Source organism: Pogona vitticeps, chromosome 7 (assembly GCF_051106095.1).
Source record: "Pogona vitticeps strain Pit_001003342236 chromosome 7, PviZW2.1, whole genome shotgun sequence".
Lineage (NCBI taxonomy): Eukaryota > Metazoa > Chordata > Lepidosauria > Squamata > Agamidae > Pogona > Pogona vitticeps.
The window spans coordinates 8,327,043-8,350,398 of record NC_135789.1 but is presented as its reverse complement, the minus strand read 5'-3'; the positions used below and the strand labels follow the sequence as shown (position 1 = coordinate 8,350,398).

Sequence of the window (23,356 nt, the reverse complement as noted above, 5' to 3'; positions counted from 1 at the left end):
AATGGGGAAGAATCGTCATTGTATAGCGAAGATCGGCCATAGGGAAGCCGCTTTGCGAACCGCCGATCAGCTGTTTTAATCGCTGTCTTGCAAAGCTTAGGTCCCGAAAACACCCGTTTTGCAAGCATGGAGGTAGCTGCCAAAATCGTCGTCTAGCAAAAATTGGTTTGTGAAGCAGGGACCAAACATTGTCCAGCGAAATTCCTCCATCGCAAAAAGTCAATGTCTAGCGAAAAAACTGTCATGCGGGCTAATTGTCTAGTGAGGCACCACTGTATCACGAATTAGAGCTTGATTATCCTACTTGGAAGTGGCCGTTCTAGGTCACTGTGTTCCATTCTGATGAGTTTGGAGGCAACAAAGGGTTAATGAAAGAGTAATGGTTTTTAGGTAGGAGGTCTAAAAAATCATTCTGATGTTTGTACATTGCTATCCAATGATTTTGGCATGGATCTTTATTCAGAAATCCCTGCTCCACTCTGTTCCCTCCCATTCCGGCTTATACCTAGTCCTCAAAAAATGAATTACAGCCCAATTGAGGTGATACCTATTACAGAACTCAACGAAATGGATCAGCAGGATTGTGAATCATCCTGCGTGGGGTTGTTTCCTTGTCGAGCAGGAACGACTGCTGAATTTTGGCGAGCAAAGCTTCCTGCCTGGGGTGTTCTGATGGTCTGACTGATTGTATCCCTGCCATTTCAACAAAGGCTGTCTTGCAGATTAGAGAAATCTGTAAATCCCTTAATTATTAGAGTTAAAACGTACCTCCCACCAGCCTCTATGGTTCCCCTTCAACCTTTCATTCTCCAAACCGATTCCAAGCCATTTTATAACTCACACCTGAATATGCATAAGAACCTCAGAAGCTGGATCAGGCCAAGGGCCCCTCTAGTCCAGCTTCCTGTCTCTCACCGTGGCCCCACCAGATGCCTCTGGGAGCACACGAGACCACTAGAAACCTGTCTTCTGATCCCCCTCCCCTGCATGTCCATGCACAAGCATGTAATGTTAATGAAGTCTCTGCATTACACAAATGCTTTCTCTCCCCTTCTTTCTAAAGGAAACTAAGCTTGCTAGGTAAGTGCTGACTCTTAAAATGGGGTCTTCAGCTTCTCACCAGATTTTGTTGGCTTTCCATTCCCAGTGTCCCTTGTCATTGTCCAATGCAAGACCAGTGGTTCCCAGCCTTGGGTCCCCAGATGTTCATGGACTCCACCTTTGAGAAATCTTGACCATCACACTTAGTGGTGAAGGCTTCTATGAGTTTTAGTCCAAGAACATCTGGGTACCCAAGGTTGGAAACCATTGATGTAGACCAGTGGTGTCCAACCTTGGCCCTCCAGATGTTCATGGACTCCACCTTCCAGAAATTTTGACCAGCACAGCTTAGTGGTGAAGGCTTCTGGGAGTTTTAGTCTAAGAACATCTGGGGACCCAAGGTTGGGAACCACTGATGTAGACCAATGGTGCCCAACCTTGAGATTTCCAGATGTTCATGGATTCTATTTTCTAGAAATCCTAACCAGCACACCTAGTGGTGAAGGCTTCTAGGAGCTGCTGTCCAAAAACACCTGGGTAACCCAAGGTTCGAAACCACCTGTTGAGAATATCTTGCCATTCTTCAAGTGGGTAAAGATGACACAACCAAAGAAAATTCACCAGATGATTGCAACAATAAAAACATTATTTCCTTTCCCCTCGTCCTCTTCCAAATAATACCACAATGGACTACCTCTTGCGTATATATAATTTAAAGAATTTTATTAGCAGAGCACATTCTATACTGAGAATAAAACTTCATTATATAGGATCACGAGGAGACCAATATGCATACTATGAATATTGCAATTCTGTTAGCTCTGTTTAAAAAGACTTTTTGTTTAGTAGGTGTGAGTCTAGCTCCTTCTGAATGAGTAATGCCAAGTTACGAGAGAGGAACAGATTTATGCACAGATGCTTGCACAGCAGTGTTACAAGGACAAACCGGTGTGCATGAAATTGCTGAATAGCTAAGTCCAGAGTTGTGGGGGAGCAGCAGTGACTATAAGAAATCTATCTCTCTATTGAGGCTTTCAGGAGCTGCTGTATGCAGTCATGATATTTGTGCAGCTGAGAAAAGAACATGTCCTACCAGGTAAAAAAAGGTGGCTGTCCAAACAAAACAAAACAAAAAATCCAATTTAAAAATTGGGCTTCAGATTAGTACCAAATTTGGCAGAGGTGTCGCAAAAAGTCTCTCTTGTTCAGTGCCAAATTTGGGGATATATGGGCAAAGGTATGCAAATTTTGTCTTATCAATGTATTTCATCTGTTTTCAATCAGCTGGAGCTGATGGCCAGCACAGCTGACGATGAAGGATCCTGGGAACTGTAGTCCAAGAACACTTGGGTTACCCAAGGTTGGGAACCACTGCCCTAAATGTTATGTCCCTGTAGACTAATATACTGCAACAGATCAGACGTCTATTGCCTCTGATAGTAGAAATTCACAAGCCTCTGATGTAATTAACTACATGTTCTGCACCTTTTACTGCACACGGAAACTTGGCAACCCAATTATTTATAAGAGCAACTGATCCATGGAATCCATCTTCTAGGTGGCACCAAGAGACTAGGACGCCATTGTCTTCCAGACGTTTTTTGTATAAGATGGCATCATCTCGCAGGATGTCATACTGAACTGTTAGAATGAAAGTCTCTGGAAGCTGTTGAAGAATGCTATTTTCCACTAAAAGTGGTGAGAGCAGTGGCCCACACAACTGGTCTATAAGATCTTTTATCTCACCGAAAGGATGTTTGGGATCAGGTAAAGCTTTGACCTCTCTGAATTTGAATTCATCGGGTATATTATCTGGGCTCAGCCATTTCTTGTATTTCATCCTCTTCTCCTTAGGAACATGGGCCCCTTGCAGGACTACCTCCTGTAAAGATATATTTTTTTGGAGGTACTGCAAGGCAAATTTCAGCCCTTGCTTCTTTGTCAGAATTGGGACCCGCGCGTTTTGCATATAAGAAGGCAAGCTGTGCTTTACAACCTGAAGAAATGGATAGATCAACATCTGAGCCCGGAGTCTGGGAATATCCTTTCTCTGTACCATCATCTGGCAAATGGTCGCTGCAAGGATGCCCCCAAAGCTATCTCCACAAATAATAATACGGCAAGGATCCACACCATAGTCTTCTGCATGTTTCATGAAATAGACAGTGACATCCAGACATTGTTCAAATTGCACTGGATAGGGCTGGTCAGGAACAAGGGAATACCTGTAAAATTTTCAAGGAAGAAAAGAAAGAGAACCTTCTCTTCTATCATTGCAAAGTGGAACAAGCCGATTCGGTCCCCTTTCATTGAGAAAAATTTGACTGATCAATGCCTTGGTAGTTTTCCATCTTTCTACAAAAGGTGGAAGATGCATCAAAAATGCTCCTCTTCTCACCAGAGTCTTTAGTTCATTGTGACCTAGTCTAAAGTGAGCGGAAATACTACAGAATTTATAGCATTTACATTTGTTGAGAGTTCTGGAAACTTGCTCAAATTCCCATAAAAATACACAGCAGAAGGCCAGCTCTCTAAGGTCAGAATTACATAGCTACTGAAGTCCATCGTTTTCTGTTCTACTGATGTTCCAGCTTCTCCAAAGACTTGAGTCTTATTTCATAAAGTGCTAATCTTTGGAGAGGGTGGAACATCAGTAGAATAGAAAAAGAGGAACTCCACTAGCTGATTCTGACCTTAAAGATCTGGCCTTCTGCTGCGCATTTTAATGGGAATTTAAGCAGGTTCCTAGGTACCTGGGGGTAATGTCCAATTTTCTTTCAAATGCCTCCAATAGTGAAGTGCTCACCACCTCCCTTATATTCCTACTGAGTAATTAATATACATATCTTCTGTTAATGTATGCCCAATTTGTAAGGCTACATATTTTCAGCTCGTGCTCTTAAATTGGGTACACATGGAGAAGCTCCCTTTTAAAACTGGCTGTAAGGTTCACGGTGCACTTAAGTTGGTTAAGAAATCAGCTTGTTAAAATAAACTGTGCTGATGGCTGTTTATTTTAACTTGCTTCCTAAGAAAATAATACCAGTCGGAAGAAAATAAATACACACTTTGGAATTCATTGTCTGAACCAGACTCAGCACAGTTTGTAACACAGGTCAAATCCCAGGTTTTTTGACTGAGTTGGCTAAAATATAAACACTACATGTGGGCTTTTTGAGCAATGTAGACAGGCCCTTAGGCAAACAGGAAGAAGCTGTACTTCTGACATTATCAAGAAATAGAGTGTCACAACTAATGTTAAAACATTGCAAATGGCTACTTAAAGAAATCATTCACTTATAGCTCACCAAGTCACACTGGGATATTTATAAAACTTTACAAAACAAGAAAACCAATATCTGGGCTTCACCAGATGGGATATCTGTACATTTTTCCTTCCCTTTCCCCTTTGTTCACCTTGTGCTGAAATACCACGACATTTACCATTTCCGGATACTCACCCAATGGACAAAACCACTGAATTGCTTTCTTTGGCAATATAGCGGCACAGTCTTTCGTAGGAATCTAGAAAAGACATTTGTTTATATTCAGTTTTGCTCTCACACCTGGAAATCATGTTGTTGACTAATACATTAAACATACCAACACAAGCACACCCACACACCATATATCTCCGTAATGACTACAATAACCCCAGAAGATAGGCCATTACAATCCTAGCAGAAAAAGAAAGCGGGGGGTCCGTCTGCCCCCCTGAAGACCCATCATGGCTAGGTTTCCCAAATACCATTTATCAGCCATTTCATCAGTTTTTTGAACTGAGTTAAATATGTAGCAGAAACATCCAACCAACCAACTTCACCATGTTTAGAATCATAGAATAACAGAGTTGGAAGGGGCCTCTAAGGCCATCCAGTCCAACCCTCTGCTCAAGACAGGAATACAAATCAAAGGATGTTGGCCAGGTGAATATCTAAGTTTATCTTGAATGCCTCTGGTGTTAATTTCTTTTCTCCTTTTCTGTTGGAGCTCTTCTTATTACAGTTGATCCTAATTGGCTGCATTATACTAGGCCAGTTATGAACAATGTCATCATACATGGCCCCAGTTTTAGCATTCCTGTTTTCTTTTGCCCTTCCCATTCTGTTTTTCCTTTAATGTCACATCTTTTTGGGTTGCTTGGGTAGGAAATATGGGCAAGGTGAGAATCGTCACTGTAACCCCCCTTCCTTTCCCTTCACGGCTGGTTTTGCTTCACGATGCCTCAGGACATTCTGAGGCAATGTAATTTTTGTCTGGGATGGCGAGATAGTAGAATGGTCATCATCGCTCTCCAGGGGTATGTAATGAAACAAAGACTTCATGAAAAAAACATGAAAGCAGTCAGCAATGCCACAGCGCTCCTCCTCATGGATCTTGTTGCAGATTTCCCCTAATCATCTCACAAAAAGAAAATCAGAAACATTTGTACCCAATTGAGTTCTGAAACCCCAAAGGGAGTAAATCTCTTACTCTAAATTTATCCCTTTCCAAACAGAACCATGTAGGAGTTGTGCTTTGAGTCTGAGGAAGTGGATTTCATCCACAAAACTTGCTCCTTCTTTAAAATTTTTTAGCACACCAAGAAAAGATATCATCTATTCTTGCATTTGTGGGAAGGAAGGAAGGAAGGAAGGAAGGAAGGAAAAGAGAAAGGAAGGGATGGAGGGAGGGAGGAAGGAAGGAAGGAAGGACCATTATTTTAGGTGCTGTTTTCTATGAAAGAAGTAGGTATAGTGGTGCCTCACTAGACAGTTACCCCGCATGACAGTTTTTTTGCTAGACATTGACTTTTTGCAATTGCTATAGTGATTCGAAAAACAGTGATTCCTATGGGGGAATTTCGCTGGACAATGTTTGGTCCCTGCTTCGCAAACCGATTTTCTCTAGACGATAATTTGCTTTTCGCTAGACCAGTGGTTCTTAACCTTTTTGAAAGAAACGCCCCCTTGAGCCTTTGAGGAAGTTATCATCACCCCCCTCCCTGAGGTGATGATATCTTACCTACCTACCTACCTACCTACCTTGTCTCCCTCCCCACCCGGGTGCGAGGCAGCACTTCATGGGGAGAGGATGAGGAACCAAGAGACACTTTCCTTCCACCCGATCCACACTCAATGCTCCCCTAAAGGAGAAAGGCGAGACGTGGCAGGTAGAAAGAGCTGGATCTGGCGGCAGCAGCAGCACCGGATCTACTGCCAACACTGCGGCTGCAGTTGCCTTCACAGGTTTGGCTTGCTCCAGCGCCCCCCTACCGCCCCCCTTCTGTTCTTTCACCCCCACACCGCCCCTTTTCGTTCTACCGCCCCCCTGAAAAATGAAATCACCCCCTGGGGGGCATTATTGCCCACGTTAAGAACCACTGCGCTAGACAATGATTTCGCTAGACAGTTATTTCAGTGGAACGGATTATCATCGTCTAGCGAGACACCACTGTATAGTTTTAAAGGATGTTGCTTCATTCTCTTGTCCATTTTCATTACCGAGGCTTCCCAAAGTGCCAGCTCCACCATGCATGAAGACAATCCCCCTCTGTTGTGTCTGGGATGTTTTCGGCTGATAGATCCTCACCGGAATACCTTCAATGTCTTGATGACTGATAAATAGGCTTGGATCTTTGGAAGGAGGGAACACGTCCAAAAGTAATTTCACAATGGTGTACTCATTGTTGCAGATGCCTATTTTCCATAAAATATAGTCCTATTTGAGAGATGAGGGAAGGAAAATTTAGTATATTAAATATACTATGTTTTTTACAAATACATTTGCAAATACATTTAAGAGCATGGGTTCCAGAAGCTTAAGCCTCCATTTTGTTAACATGTGAGAGTTACAATATCTATATTATAGCTGAATCATTGCATTGATACACTAGTTTAGCACTAGGAAGGAAGGAAGGAAGGAAGGAAGGAAGGAAGGAAGGAAGGAAGGAAGGAAGGAAGGAAGGAAGGAAGGAAGGAAGGAAGGAAGGGGCCAATGTGGACCCCCCCAAGTGATCACTACAAGCGAATTGGAGTGTAAATTAGGCTGCAAATTGAGTGTATCAGAATTAAGATTAAATACTAAGCCCAAGGCCAGCTGGTGGATCAGCGGCAGAGGTATGGTAGCACTTCGGTTGAGAAGAATGTTCCTTTCTCTCCTGCCCCATGCTGCTGTGGCTTCCTTTAGAGCTCCGTTGCATATTGATTCTCCCTCTTTTCCTGCTCCCTTCCCCCTTTGTATTTTAGTATTGTCTTTTCCAGCGAATCTTGTCTTCTCATGATGTTGGGATCAATTCTTGTGTATCTCAGGCTACACTGACGTTTCTTCCCCTTCACCAAATCCTACTGACAAGTGGCATTATAACTAAATAACATTATAATTTATGTTATAAATTATAACATTATAACTAAGTTGGGCATTATAACTAAATTTTGTGCACGCACCTAGTCCTGTAGACAAATTATCCTTATATGAAAGAGGCTTTAAATGGTCTTTTTAAAAAGACTGCATTTTAAGCAGTTGCCCATTGAAGGAGTTCCACCTACAGTGGTGCCTCGCTTTATGATTGCCCTGTTTAACAACAAAACTGCATTATGATGAATTTTTTGCGATCATTTTTGCGATCGCAAAACGATGTTCCCTATAGGGGAATTTCGCTTTGCGATGATCGGTTCCCTGCTTCAGGAACCGATTCTTCGCAAAACGATGATTTTCCGACAGCTGATCGGCGGTTTCAAAATGGCTGCCGGGTAAACAAAATGGCACCCTGCTGTTTTCTGGGACGGATTCCTCGCTGCACTGGCAGCGAAAATTGCCGCCCTATGGAGGATCTGCGCTGGACAGTGAGTTTCAAGCCCTTTGGAATGCATTAAACGGGTTTTAATGCGTTTCAATGGGCTTTTTCTTTTCGCATTACGTTTTCATTTTACAGCGATTTCGCTGGAACAAATTAACGTCGTAATGCGAGGCACCACTGTACTTCTTTCAAAAATGAAAAATGGAGCACAGAACCTCAGTGACTGACCATCTGCTCTGTTGACAGTCTTAGTGGCCTTCCAGTTCCCTCTAGTGGCCGGTCCTGATATTACATGTTAAATGTATTTATAAAAAGACAAAAGAGAAAAAATTCAACTAATATTTCTCCTACTACCTAAGGAATCGCACAACATGTGAAAAAAGAAAAATTATGTCAAAGCTCATTTGCCAAATGCAGATTGAGACAAGCTCCTGTTTGAGTAAACAGACAGTCTATTCCTTTTAAGGAAGCTGTGTTTTAAATGACACGTTAACTGCTTTTTCCCACCGGCCCCTAACAGATATTATTTGGCATGAACTTTTACACACTGTGCTGGCTGGGTAGCTGAGTGATTTAGGTCTCTGGCTGTGGAACCAGAGGTTGGGAGTTCGATTCTCCACTGGGACTCCTTGACAAGAATCGGATTCAGTGATCTATTGGGTCCCTTCCAGTTCTACAGTTCTAAGATTTTTCTAAGATAGCAGCTTTAATCTGACACATATATGAGTCCATTGACTGAGTTATGCATCAGACAAGTTATGCATCTGACAAAGTGGGTGCCAATCAGACAATAATCTTAGAACTGGAAGGGACCCTATAGATCATCAAGACCAGCTCCTGTCAAGGAGGCCCAGTGGGGGGGGGGATCAAACTCCCAACCTCTGGCTCTGCAGCCAGAGACCTCAACCACTGAGCTATCCAGCATGGAGGCTCTGCAGAACTTCTGGTCTTTACAACTGCAAAAGTCTAAAGAAACTTTCCAAGAGAAACAGGAGCGAGCGAGCGAGAGAAAGCAAAGCAATAGGGAAATTCAGATGCAGAAAGGGGTAAAAGGTTCAAGAGAAACAGAAAGTGGAGATAATAGAACACGTTGTACAATGCATTATTTCACCAGTGAAAAACGGTGCCCATTAAAAGAAGCCAGGGTATTTCTTGAGCAGGCTAAAGCAACAATCCAGCAGACAGAAGCAGGAAGTTGATGCATAACTCATTCCAGAAGATGTTAAAGTTACATTGTGGATGACAATGCCCTGTTATCACCCATGGGGTTCTGGGAGTGCTTCTTTCAGAAGTGACAGCCAATACAGTGAAGTGGATAGAGCGTCGGACGAGGAGACCTCGGTTCAGATTACCACTCAAGCCCACTGAAAGCTGAGCTCCGACATCAGGCCAAAATGAGCAGGGGGTCAAACGGTGGTGGTTCTTTCCCCACCTGACGGCTGAGCACTGGCCAAACAGCTCCCTGATGGACAGAGTCAGCAGATGAAGCGACCCTTGTAGAAACATGTTTTAAATACCCCGAAATATTTTGAAAACCCTGTTAGGGTCACCATACGTGGTGTGCATCTTGATGGTACCCAAAAATAAGCTTTTACTAAGTCTAATGCACTGGTTCCCAATGTGTGTGTTGCAGCACCCTGGGGTGCCACCAGACCCACCCAGGGCTGCCGTGGAATCCTCTCATCCTTTATCACCACCTCCTTCTCCCTCTCCTTGGCTGGTAGGTCTCCCTGCATGCCAGCTAGGATCGTGTCTAACACTGTGCCCTTTGCCCAGGTGCAGCCCCTAGGATGAGCCCGGATGCCCACCTGTGCAGGAGGAGAAGAGGCAGAAGCAATGGTGCCCTATTTGCACTGGGGAGGTTCTGGAATGGGATCTAGGCAGCCACCACGTGAAAATGTAGAGGAACCCCTGGTCTGATGCCACCACCTCTTTGCCACCCTCCAGCTAAAGTAGTCATGGGGGACTGACGGATTGATTCATTCATCTTTTCATTCATCCCTCCTAGTTAGGAGCTGTGGTCCAAAAATTATTTCCAAGCTTTTGGCTACGAGTTCTTTCCCTTTCATGGTGTAGGGTCATAAGGAAACAAGATACGTCCTACTAAACAAAACAAAACAAAAAAATCCAACAGCCTTCTACTCTATTTTCTCCGCTCCAGACGGTGAGCCAAAGGCCGCCCACTTACCAACGAAAATAGCCAAATCAAGACGAAATATGAGAGTTTCAGTTTCCCGGGTCGGCAAATGGCGTGGGGGATGTTGGTGTTGGAGAGATAGTAATGGGTGGTCCATGCCAGGTGGAGAAGTTCAAAGAGAATCCCAAACTCTCCTGCGAGGACGAGGAGCATCCACAGAAAATCCATTCCGTTTACAGGGGAGCGCTGCATCTGGGAAGGGCAGGAGTTTCACAGCATGTTCGTTCATGCATCTGCCCCGCTATGAAAGGGCTTTGTTTGTTTCAGCAGGCAGCAAAATTATGAAACGACCAAGATCAAGCTGATTCCCTGCACTCCCGAATACTAATTAGAGGATTGAAACCATGCCAAGTAAGGAAAGGCTCAAATGTTGAGGGTAACCATTCCCAACCTGCTCGCAGAACGGCTCCCGCATTGACAGAACCTAAGGATGGGTCAGAAGAAACAACCCAGCCTGAGGGTGTTAGATGTCCCTGGTGGGCCACCTGGTAAGAGTCTGTGACATGGCAGATACCCATGGCAGGCATCAGGAAAACAGGGGTTTCCTCAAACACCATTTATGATACCACCAACAAAACTTGTATATTGCACATTGACCATGTTGGGCTGCCATGACGGCTCTTGTAGCCCACTGCATTTCAAGGGTGCCAAGCTGAGAAAGGTTTCGCTATGCTCTCTGTGTTGGCGAACCCAGGATTAGGCAGCTGGATGTCCCCTTGGGTTTGTGAGGGATGGGTTACCAGGATATGTAATCATCATCAGTGCGTGCAGCCGAAGGGACTGCCTTTGGAAAATGTTCAGAAGCGTCAACTGGTGCAAAACACGGCAACTGGATTGCAAACTGGAGCTGATTACAGGGAACATACAAAACCCCTGTTCCAGGTGCTCCACCGATCCATTTCTGGGCACAATTCAAAGTGCTGGTTTTAACCTATAAAGCCCTAAATGGATTGGGCCCAAGCTATCTCAAAGACTGGATCTCCCATTATGAGCCAGCTTATGTGTTAAGATCATCCGTAGAGGCCCTTTTCTCAGTCCCACCATTTTCACAGGTTTGTCTGAAGGGACACAGGAGAGGGGCCTTCTCTGTGGATGCTCCCAGACTGTGGAACTCCTTCCCACTGGAGGCCAGCCTGGCACCAGCTTTGCTGTCCTTCCACAAGCAGGCAAAGACTTTTCTCTTCAGGAAAGCTTTGCCTAAAATGAATGGTGGTGCCTTGGTTATTTTAATGTGTTTCTGTGTTGATTTTGTTTACCACCTTTTTAGTGTGATATTTGCGCGATCTTTTAAAAATATTTGTATCCTGTTTTTAGCTTTTCAATATTGTCTTTTAAAGACGTAAGCCCCCCTTTAAGGACAAAAGCAGGGTAAAAAGTATTTTAAATAAATCCTTCGCCTAGAGATTATCACAAAAAGAGACCTATCCTGGGCAATAACCTCCATCCATCTTGACTAGAGATGGGGGTATTCGTAATAGGAATACAAATTTCCCCATCTCTAATCCTGACCATTGACTATCTCAGGCTTTTTCTCCTAGGTGAGCTACACCTGGATGACTGTAAGGTGTACGTCTATCAGGTAGAACTCCCAGGAATCATGGGCTTTTTAGGCCAATAAATAAATAAATAGACACTATCTCTAACTATTACATATGTAGCAAAATGATTGTGGCCACTGTCCATTATTTATTAAACTGTTAATCCACAATTGTAAAACTCATTAAAAGTGAACTTCATGTTTGTGTGTGTGTGTGTGTGTGTGTGTGTGTGTGTAGCTACTTTATTTATATTTCTAAATCAAGGAGCCAGTATCTTGTAACCCTGTTCTTCATGCAACACTCCATAGACGTCCTGAGCGCTTACAACACGCCGGGTAAAAACAGGGAGAGAATCTCTGCCTTGTGTAGCAATAAACTGTCAAATGACAGAGATTACCAAAACTCTACCTGTTTCCAACACATCTCAGCAGTGTGTTTGGTTCGGGTGTTTAAAGAAAATGGAAGGGAACAGTTTTGATCACTTTTGAAGAAAAAAATGCTTGGCGTGAATGAACTAAATCAGACAACTACAAAACGTTTATTATGGAAATGACAAAATTGGAAGAACTGGAGCGGTTCTAATACTGAGGCAAAATGTAGCACAAGCAGTCAGGGGCTATAATGCAAAGTAGGACTGAAATGTATGAATCAGACATCTTGGATAATATATCAACATAAACAAAGTGTGCTGCTCTTACACCGCTCCATAGCAATTATAACTGTCTCTGGGTGGCTTAAAATTCAATTACGCAGGGCTACAAAGTCCTGCCCCCCCCGCCCAACAACTGGGTACTCAATTTACTGACTTCAGAAGGATGTGACTCTTTCACATTACAGATACTTTCTAGTCACCAGATTTCATTTTCTATTTCTTCCTCTTTTGTAGTAAAGAATCTTGAATGGTTCACCGAAGACTGCTTGATTTACATTCATGTTCCTGAACCCTGTCTCTGTGTGAGTGTGAGACAGTTTTAAAGTAACTAGTCACTTCCTCATTGTTGTTGTTCTTGTGATGGAAAACAGGTTCCCATATTTATCGTAACAGGTAAAGTAAGAAAAGGTTGAGCTCCAACTCACTTCTTTTTTATGCAATTTTTCTCTCTATCTCCCTCCAAAGAAACCAAGAAATCTGATGCCTTATCGATTGGGCAATCAGAAACTTTCAGCACAGATAAATTTAACACCTACTTAACTGGGATGATAACAAACCTTAAGCAACCACCCTAGCTGGCTCTTGAAAGTTTGGGAAAGGTGTGGTCTGATCGCCTGTCTCCTGGAAATGCAAAACAAGATGTCTTAACTCACCCAAATGATTTGGTTTTACGTCTGACCGGCAGAGTGGGAGAAAGAGTGAGAGTCTGGAATCCTCGGCGCTTTTCTCTTTGCATTAGAAGCTTTTTCTTTGGCAAAAAGGATAATGTATTTGGGGTCATTGCTGTCCTGCCCTCCCCAAAGTCTGCTTTATGCAAAAAATAAAAAATAAAAAAACATGTAAAAACTGGAAGTGACCAAGACGTTGGAAACTGCTGGGGGTCTGGAATGCATGAACAATTGTAGCAGGACAAAATGGGTCCCGGACCATCGGAAATCAGCTTCTTTGCCCAGTAATTGACACATATTCCATCCCTGTAATTGACACATGTTCATTCTCTGTAATTGACGCATATGCTATCTGAAAATGGGGCTTCCTCAGAGAGGCCACCTCAGTAACCAGGCTTGTAAACTGAATTCCTCTTTACCTGCAATTTTCCAATTATAAAACAATGGACGTTGCTGGATAGGTCAGTGGCTTAGGTCTCTGTCTGTGGAGCCAGAGGTCCACAAGTAGACATATTGATTCATGTATATATGAGAGGTAAAGGTAAAGGTTCCCCTTGACATTTTTAGTCCAGTCGTGTCTGACTCTAGGGGGCGGTGCTCATCCCGTTTTCAAGCCATAGAGCCAGCGCTTGTCCGAAGACAGTTTCCGTTGCTATGTGGCCAGCGTGACGAGGGAACGCTGTTTTACCTTCCCACCGAGGTGGTACCTATTTATCTACTCCCATTTATATGCTTTCGAACTGCTAGGTTGGCGAGGAGCTAGGACAAAGCGATGGGAGCTCACTCCATCGCGTGTATTCAATCTTACGACTGCTGGTCTTCTGACCCTGCAGCACACAAAGACTTCTGCGCTTTAGCCCACAGTGCCACCACGTCTATGTATATATGTATGACTAGTTAAACATTTGAGTATGTGAGAGAAAGAGAGGCAGATCAACAGACTTTACATTTGTTTTGTATGGTGCAAATACTGCAGAGTTAGCCGGGAAGTGCTGTATGGTTGCTGTCCCATGTACGAACCCCTTGTAAAATGTCTGAAATAGACTCCAACATCTATATCATTCATATTTGTGTAAGGGACCCTCTATCTCATGAACATCCTGTTGGAAGGATTGATTCTATTGTTGGCTGTTGCTATTAAGATGCTTGATTCTCAACTATGAGCTTCCCTTCGTCTTTGGTTTTCAAAATACTCAAATAAATCGTGCAAGAGACACACCCTAGAAAGAGCCTCTGAGCAAAAATCGGAGTTCTCTCCTGAACTTTTATTACAACAGGATGTTGAACAGCAAGCAGAGGCCGGCAACATGTATAAACATGAAGGGGAATCTTGAACCTGTTTAAATGACTTCTAGCCTGCATCCCATTTTACCTTAGCTGATTCTCAGGAGAGAGGTGGGGTGATTCTCTGCCAGCAAAGAAAGTACCTGATCAGTATATCCCACGCTCTTTGGTGCTATAAAACTGAATCTCGTGCTTGAAAACCAGGAAAATTCAGTTTAAGATGCTCAACCAGAGCCAGGGAGATGGAAGTTAAGACTGGTGCCTTAACAGATCTATGCCGCGATCACAAATGAAGTTATGCACTGCCACACATTATGTGTGCTTATTTTCCATGCACCCACAGTTCATTTTGACTTTCCAAGCCCAAATACAGATGCAAATCATAAGAGTGGCTTGGGAAACAGGTATAGTCCCTGCCATATCTTGGCTAATTCAGTATACGATCTTTACTGCCAGAGGAACCCCGTGGGAAATTGACTCATGCCTGATTCTTGCGCATATCGCAACCAAAAGCAGTTAGGTTCCTTGTATCCATGAGGACTCTTGGAAGCGAAAGAGCTCCTCGGGAGTAGAGATTTCTCAAGTGCAGTAGATGGGCCCAAGCTTTCTTGCTTCATCTGGGCAGGGAACTCGAAGAGCACGCTACGTAAATCTTCAGTTCTGGTCTACTGCTGGGAAAACATAGTCTGTAGCCCTCTGGAGTCCCCTAACTACCGGCTTGCCTTGTCTGTGAGACTGAACTTGATTTAAAAAAAAAACACCATTAATTTTCACCTTTCTCAAGAGTCACCAGGAGAAGGTCTGACAAGAAAGCACTTCATGATGGCATAATAGCAGAAGAGTCACCTTCAACTGTCTGAAGGTGGGATTTAGGACGCTTTATGGAGTACTCAGGACACAGTCTGGTTCGATCTGTTTTATAGAGACCAGATGATGTTCAGGAACTAATGAACCTGCTCGGAGCCCAATCTAGGCCCTTCTGGGCCAGCAGCAGGATGCTCATTTTTGGGAGCTGGGCTGAAGAAATAGAGACCAGTAACATATGAACACAAAAGTCACTTGAAATTTGCTATGGCCCCTCACCTTGGGCCACCCAGGTGTTCTCGGACTGCAACTCCCAGAAGCCTTCACCACCAGATGTGCTGGCTGAGATTTCTGGGAGTTGTCGTCCAAGAACACTTCGGTGACCGAAGGTTGGGAACTCCCCAACAAGGATCGCACCATGCAAAGTAACCCTTTCCAGCTCAATCCAAGATGATCTTCTGATTAAGTCCCGAGTTTTCTTTGCATGAAATGGATTGCTCTCCATCCAAGACCATCTTTGCTTCCCTTCCACAGCTGACCGATTTTTGCAAACAAGGGAGAGAGGGAGGCCCCCACATTTGCGGGAAGGAAAGGGGATTCCCATCCTCAGTGCAACGAGACACAAGATCCCCATGCAGTGAATCTCGGAACTTTATAAGCTTTTGACATACTCCACGACGCTGTCTAAACCTCTTTGGCAGAAGGTGAAATTTAGAAACCAGCGCTTGTAAAGTAGAAACACGCCATGGAAGCCATCTTTCAGATGGCACCAGGAGACGGGAACACCGTTGTTCTCTAAACGTTTCTTGTACAAAAGGCCATCGTCTCTTAGGACATCAAATTCACAGGTTAAAATGAAAGTCTTGGGGAGCTGCTGAATGACATCATCTTCAGACAAAAGTGGAGCCAGAGTTGGTCCCGTGATCGCTTCCATCAAGGAATAGACATGGTCCATGGGGTTAGGGGATATCTGGTGTTCGGTGTAATCACCTCTCATTTTTATTTCCTTGGGAACATGGTTTGGATTCAGCCATTCCTCGTATTCCTTCCTTCTCTCCTCCGGGATATGAGTTTCTTCCAAGGCAAAGTCAACGATTGACATGTTCTTAGTGATGTATAGGAAAATGCAATATAGAAAATCTGCTTGGCCAATAAAAGGGACCCAGCGGTTTTGCTGGTAAGAAAGTAAATTAAAATTGACACCCTGGAGGAAAGGGGCAATCAACACCTGAGCTTGAATTTTGGGGAGGTCCGTTCTCTTCGTCAGCTTTTGGACAAGGGAGGCGGCGACCGTTCCTCCGATGCTCTCCCCACAAATCACAATGTGAGCAGGGCTGACCCCATAGTTTTCTACATTCTTCATAAAGTATTCCGCAGCGGTGGTGCAATCCTCAAACTGCGTCGGATAAAGGTACTCGGGTGCTAGCCGGTACCTGTAAAGACAAAGCCATCAAATTATATTCCCCGTTTTCATGGCAAGGCTACAAGGTTACCTCTTGGCCATCCCATCTTTCAAAGGTAAAACCACCTGCTCCCGAACATTCACAGACCGGGTGTGCCTGTTTTCCAGATGGAGGGAATCCTCTCCTCACAGAGAACTGTTGTAGAGTTTTGAACTTTGGTTAAAAACGTCTAGCTGCACAGAAGAAGTGCAGGGATTTACAAAGCAGAATTATAGTGGTGCCTCGCTTAACGATTACCTCGTTAAACGACAAAACTGCTTGACGAAGTTTTTGCGATCGCTTTTGTGATCGCAAAATGATGTTTAGATAGGGAAATTTCGCTTGACAATGATCAGTTCCCTGCTTCGGGAACTGATTTTTCACTTTTCAACGATTTTTAAACAGCTGATTGGTGGCTCTAAAATGGCCGCCCGCTGTGCAAAATGGCTCCCTGCTGTGTTTTAGGACAGATTCATTGTTTTACAGGCACCGAAAATGGCCGCCCCATGGAAGATCTTCACTGGACGCTGAGGTATTTAGCCCATTGGAACACATTGAACCGGTTTCAATGCATTTCAATGGGCTTTTTCGTTTCGCTTGACGAGGATTTCGCTTAACAGCGATTTCAATGGAATGAATTATCCTCGTCAAGCGAGGCACCACTGTAGCCTCAAATCTCCCCAGAGTAGACCACCCCTTATCATCTAATCAACTGGCACTTACAGTCTCAATAACTCACTCTGAGACATGGGTAAGAGAAAGAATAAAAGATTTTATTCACTCACAGTTGAACCGATCAGAAACGGCATATTGTACCAAAAAATGACAGATTCACAGCCTGCTTCCAGCAGACTCCTGTGGATTATTTTCTCACTGCACTCTAACTTCATAACCTGCTAACTACTAAGGGCCAGCAGACTACAAGAGAGGTGGGGGAAATATGATGAAACAGAGAGGTGTAATTCTCTTGAAAATCAGAGGCAGGGAAGGAAATGGTTAATGCTTGATTGGTTGACAGCCCAGAAAGGTCCCTCCCAGCCAAACCCAATGAAGGTAGTATGCAAATCTTAAATAACTCCAACCAGAAATGCCACCTTGGGGAGTGAATGTTCCATATAAAGTGCATTTTGCCTTTGCCCACCATAGAATTGGTAGATACAAAATTCCAGCTGAGGCAATGCCGGAGTCACTTACCCTACACTTACGACCACTGCATCAGCTTTCCAGGCTAGGCAACGACATACTCGGTCATACGCGTCTGGAAGAGAAATGATTGGTTTCATTTCCGCAAATATTCAAAGGACTGATATGGAGGAAACGGGCACCATGGGGGAATTCTTTCAATAGCCAACTTTTATGGAGAGGTTTGCAAGGTCTCAGGGCACTGGCTAAAATCTCAAGAAATTCCCCAAGCAGGGAGACCAAGCTCAGGATGATGAGCCTTGCGGGAAGACAGAGTTTGGTTTTATAATCTGCTCCAGGACTTTCCCTGTGACTGATGCCGGACTGACTGGCCTGTAGTTCCAAGTTCCTCCTTTCACCCTTTTTGAAGAGAGGGACAGAATTAGCTCTCCTCTCAGGATCTGGCACATGACCATGATGTTGTTGTTGTATGGGGTTATAAAACCTGGCATCCACCTCTGTCCATCCCCAACTGGTGCTTATAGCTCCAGTTTACATGCGTTCCCATATGTGCTATGCTTGCTGATGTTCTTAGACTTCAACTCCCAGACATCTTTGCCGCTAGCTCTGCTGGCCAGGATTTCTGGGAGTTGCAGTCCAAGAATATCTGGGAACCACTGCTTTAGGGAGTCAGTCCCTCTTGTATTTCGTCTTCCTCTTTTCCTGTTGCCTTCCACCTTTCCCAGTATTATTTTTTTCCAGAGAATCCTGCCTTCTCCTGACATGCCCAAAGTAAGAACAGCTTCAATTTCTACATCCTTGCCTCCAGAGATAGTTCAGACTCGATTTGATCTAGGACCCACTTCCTCGTCTTTCCGTCAGTCCAGAGTATCTAAAAAGGATTCTATTTCAACTGTTACAGATAGTTTATGTTCTGGAGTTACGGAGAGGCTAATAAAACGTTAGCTGATGCAAACTTTGCTAACTTGCATTCCGAGCCTATCTATGCAACTTCATAGCACTATTTCTTAACCCAACCAAGGCAGTGTGGGCTGAGCGGATACCTCATAGATTTATCAATATTGTTGACAGCATATAATCTTACTGTGGGTGAAAAGAACTCCCAACATTTACAGCCGTATTCTGTTGCCAAGAAGGAGAGAAGCCACAGAATAAGATAAAACAAATAAAACTAAATTCATCCCTTTGGCAACACTGCACAACTCTGACAGTGCCGCTCCATCTCTTCACTACACCGAGAAGCAATACCGGGCGGATTCTGCAGTACTGTGCCTCATTTTTAATGTTTAAAAATGCAGGGGGGGGGGGAGTCAATCCTTGGTGATCTCTTAGGGTAAGAAATGTAAGGATATGGAGACAGTGAAAAGTCGTTTAAGCTCTTTAAGGTGGGTGTGGTTATCTCTGGTGTTCCTATTTCTTATTTATCTTTGCCTCCTTTCGAAACTTTCCTACTTTGCAAAATCCACCCATTTCGGCCTGACTCCACCCTCATACGATTCAGTGTCCACTTCGGGTTTTGTTGCTACCATTGCTGGACTATAAGTCCTCCACAGATCACCCCCGAGGGCCCTTCATAGGTAAAATGTTTTTTGCTCCAAATATATAGTAATAGTAATCTTAGAACTGCAGAGCTGGAAGGGGACCTAAAGATCATCCAGTCCAGCCCCTTTCAAGGAGGCCCTGGGGGGGGGATCGAACTCCCAACCTCTGGCTCTGCAGCCAAACACCTAAACCAACGACTTCCTTGTACAAAAACATTATACTTACTAAGGCGATACCTACCTTGATTAGGAAATAAAGTTAATTCGTCTATGAGTTTATAATTTATTGATCAGTTATTGATTAGTAGTGCATTAATAGTTCACTATTTATCGTATATTGATTAGATAACGTACTGGCCAATATCAGCTTCCTTTGGCTCATTTACTGGCTAATATCCCTTTACTATGTATTTTGGATTTGTATGTCCATGCGCATGACCACTGGCACAGATACACATGCGCCAACGCAGGTATCTCTTTTTTTTACTTCGACTCCCCTGTGTTGACACAATCAAACTTTTCTTACCAATGCTTCCAAGAGTGCCATTTCCTCCATGAAAAAACAGGATTCCTTTCCTGTTCTCAGAAGAGGGCTTTATGGGATGGTAAATCCTCACAGGCACATGTTCAAAATATGTATTCTGGATGGAGATCCGCGGGTCATTCCCTGAAGGGATTCCATCTGTGACGATCCTCATAAAGGCAAACCGACCACAGAAGCCCATTTTCCATAAAAGATGACCCTGTTGGCCAAGGGGAAGGAAACAAAGTGAGACATTAAATAGTTGTTGTGAAACACTTACCATATTTTTCCGCGTATAAGACGCTCCCATGTATAAGACGCCCCCCATTTTTCTAATCCAAAATTAAGAAAAATAAGTGGGACTGAGCAAATGTAGGGGGAAAGGGATCAAAGCGCTGCAGGATCGCTTTGATCCCTGCTTTCCTCTCCACTTGTTTTTGTTCTCTCCTCACCTTACCTCCATGTATAAGATGACCCTCAATTTTAGTCTAAAGATTTTAGACAAAAGTATAGTCTTATACATGGAAAATACGGTAATTTAGGGTGAGGGTCCCACAGCAGCTACAGACACACCCCAAAAAAGATTTGGAAAAAGCTGGAAATGCCACCTTCTGCCATTTATAGTGCATGGAAGGCAGTTTTGCCATATTTGAGGGGTCTCCTGGATCTCTTGCAGTTCTGAAGAGACATGAATCAATGGCAGCTTGAGAGGAGTGGACAGAGGACATGATCTGACAGAGCCAATAAGAAGGTCCTCCATGCCGTCCATCCATCAATGGCAACAACTCCTGGTAGGGTGGCACAACTACACCCCTGCACTGATATCATCAATAGAACTGCTAGATAGCTCAGTTGTTAGGTATGCCAGAAGTTCAGTGTTCGATTTCCTGCTGTGTTTCCTTGACAGGAGCTGGACTCGATGATTCCTAGGGTTCCTTCCAGTTCTAGGATTCTTCTTATAACAGTTGAAGGTGGTTGCTGATTAAAAGCTTCCTTTTGCAATTTTGGCATGTACACAACTCACACACAATGGAAGGATGTTGCATACTCCTCGAAATCACAGAAAGAACCATTGAATCAGAGGGATTCTGATGCTCCCAGTAATATCACTCCAGTTGCACAGGCTGCTGAACAGGATTTGGGCCATTATATGTCCAGTTGGAGGTGATGTCCGGTGAATTGTTGCTTCATGAGAGTACAGCAACAATCTTGTGCTGGGAGAGCAAATCAACATTCTATAAGGCAATTCTAAAAATGGGAACAACTGAAACAGAAGCTTATAGTTTTGGGGGGCTTTGGATCAGTACCAAATTTGGCACAGTTGCTCATGCTCTACACCCAATGTGGGGATGGTTGGGCAAAAGAATATTTGAGTTATGATTTTTTTAAAAAAATTGTTTTCCCTCCCCTTCAGAAAGAGGTGATTCCCAGATTTAAAGCAGATCACATAAATTTAAAAATACCAGTCTTGCTCATCTTGAAGGAAGATGGTTAGTCCCACCCATTTTACTTTATTTGGAAAGAATCCAGGCAATAGGGGCTGCAGTATTGATTACTGAGAAAGCCCTTTCAAATACAAGAAACAGTGATTTCTTATCACACTGAGCACATGTGGAAGAGCCTTGTCAGAAAGAGCTATGCAAAGCAGATACAAAGTTGTCACATTCTAGGTGGGGAAGGGAAATGTTTGCAGTGCTGTAAGGCACTGAAAAGTCATGGAAACAGTCAAAAGACAGGTTTACTTTAAAGAGTAAAATAAAAAGTAAGTTGTTGCAAAGAAAACAATAAAGTAACTATTCTCCAGAAAAAGGGACATTTTGCTATGTGTCACCAGAGAATTAGCATACAATTTTGTTAGGCATATTCAAAGAATTTGTATATTACAAAAACACAATTATGTTTGTCCCCGCCTTGAGTGCTTTCAGTAAACATTATCTCAGGATTTCTGAGACTAGGTTACTGGCACAAGTCTTCCAAGTGGAGATCAGCTCCAGGCCTGGATCAATCAGAACTTTTGACCTGTCAGTCAGGACCCAATTAGCTGACTCTCAGGGAAACATTTTAACTCCATCCTGGTGAAACCGAGATTCATGCTTGCAAAGGGATTCTGTGTCTGGATGTAAAAACATTTTAAAATATATTTTAAAAAGAATACAGAACAAGTCAAGGTGGTCTACAGGATACCCTTTTGTGCTCACAACCATTCACAAAGAGACACGAAGCAGGGGGAAATCCCAGAACCTAACTCCGTTTTTCAACAATTAACCACTTCTCACCCAAACACAAAGCAAACGTTTGGTATAAATCAGATGGTAAACATTAGATTCAGCACCCCATGCTTGCACATACATGTGCATATGAAGATGCAAACATTTGTTCTTCCCAGTGGGCCCAAGCATCTAACTGCTGTCTTATTCTTCTTCCCAGCTTCTTCCTGTCAAGTTTCTTTTGATCAGACTTGGCGTTTAAAAGCAAATACTAACAGCAACTTACCAGGCTAAAAGCCATGACCACCAGAATATGCAGGATTCTGATCTTTAGAGGCTGACAAATCCCAGAAGGCATTTGTGTCGTGGAGAAATGGTAAAAAAGGGCCCATGCTAGCAGCAAGCAGGAAAAAAAGGCTACAACGCTTGAGAACTGGGATAGGAGAGCTAAGAGGAAAACCATGGTACTTCTCGAACAACGAGGTCTCTTTGCTTTCCTGCAATCAAGCAAGAGTATAGCATAGAGATGTGAGTCATAGGCACTTCCCACTGCATAGGTGGAGTAGATAGAAAGACCTGCTTAGAGGCGTTTCTCCCATCAACGTTTGGGTCTGTCTCTCTCTTTTTGCCAAGATACACCGGGCGTTCTCTCAGGTCGCACCCAAACCATGTATTCCTTTCCCCTCCCTTCCTCTGGCGTGTTCTTGATTGCCTGAAAAGATGGAGAGAAGATTCTTGCCTCTTTCTTCCAACATATCAAGGTTTTGCTCAAGCTCTCCCTTAAGCCACCAACCACAGGCTTTAGTGTAGGCTGCCATAAAATGCGATAAAGGATCTGATGAACCTTGAGGTGCTTCTCAGCTCTACTCTTCTATAACGGTATGATTCTGTAATTTACCAGCACAGAGAAAGTTCAGGCTGGGCCAAGAGAGAGAGAGAGAGAGAGAGAGAGAGAAATAATCTGTGTATCTGTGATTGAGAAAGACAGCCATATGGGATCCTAGTAGCAAGAACCGTATAGCTGGAAGGGGACCTCCTGGGTCATCATATTAAACTCCATGTCAAAGTAGGAAATCAGATCAGTGTCCCTAACAGGTGGCTATCTAACCTCTATTTCAATCCAAGCTTAGACAGCCATTGATCAGGGATGCTGGCACTGTGAATTCATTCATGATTGGGCTATATCGTCATCATCATCATCATCAGGATATCTTTCGACGCTACCATTCTATGGCCCAAATCCTGCGGGGCAACCCCCATCTCTGCAAGGAGAATGATGTCACTACCAGTGGCAGATTGCTGCTGAATAAAGTATTCTTCTTTCAGGGTTTGCTCAGCTCCAAAGCAAGGAGATAAAATTGCTCACATGCCAAAATTGAAAAAAAAGTCTTTAGTCAGCAGCATCTGCCATTGGTATGCCATATAATTTCCAGTATGCAGCTGGAACCCACTCAACAGGATTTCTGAGTATGAATCTACAACAATCACCAACATATTTTACGTTCTAGTCTTTTCCTGTCAAGATACTCCAAGTTAGA

The 23,356-nt window shown here is 43.6% G+C and overlaps 2 protein-coding genes across 2 annotated transcripts; both read right to left on the bottom strand.

The window, feature by feature from the left end:
• Nucleotides 1–1,738: 1,738 nt before the first annotated feature.
• Nucleotides 1,739–10,184, bottom strand: LOC110082439 (arylacetamide deacetylase-like 4). Its single transcript, XM_078379073.1, has 5 exons — nt 10,008–10,184; nt 9,478–9,627; nt 6,525–6,741; nt 4,503–4,566; nt 1,739–3,266 (listed from the first exon to the last, which is right to left on the bottom strand). Exons 1-5 carry the CDS (start codon nt 10,182–10,184, stop codon nt 2,489–2,491), a joined length of 1,386 nt encoding a protein of 461 aa, XP_078235199.1. The 3' UTR covers nt 1,739–2,488.
• A 5,430-nt stretch (nt 10,185–15,614) lies between these two features.
• Nucleotides 15,615–22,304, bottom strand: LOC110082438 (arylacetamide deacetylase-like 3). Its single transcript, XM_078379072.1, has one exon. The coding sequence runs from the start codon at nt 16,323–16,325 to the stop codon at nt 15,615–15,617; it is 711 nt and encodes a 236-aa protein (XP_078235198.1). The 5' UTR covers nt 16,326–22,304.
• Between the last annotated feature and the right edge of the window lie 1,052 nt (nt 22,305–23,356).

Excerpts from the sequence above, each read along its gene's own strand:
- LOC110082438 (XM_078379072.1), bottom strand. The coding sequence starts at position 16,325 with ATGAAGAATGTAGAAAACTATGGGGTCAGCCCTGCTCACATTGTGATT.
- LOC110082439 (XM_078379073.1), bottom strand. The coding sequence starts at position 10,184 with ATGGATTTTCTGTGGATGCTCCTCGTCCTCGCAGGAGAGTTTGGGATT. Across the intron at positions 9,628-10,007 it reads TGATTTGGCTATTTTCGTTG|GTGGGCATCCGGGCTCATCC; the intron begins GTAAGTGGGCGG and ends CCTCCTGCACAG. Across the intron at positions 4,567-6,524 it reads TGGCACTTTGGGAAGCCTCG|ATTCCTACGAAAGACTGTGC; the intron begins GTAATGAAAATG and ends TGTCTTTTCTAG.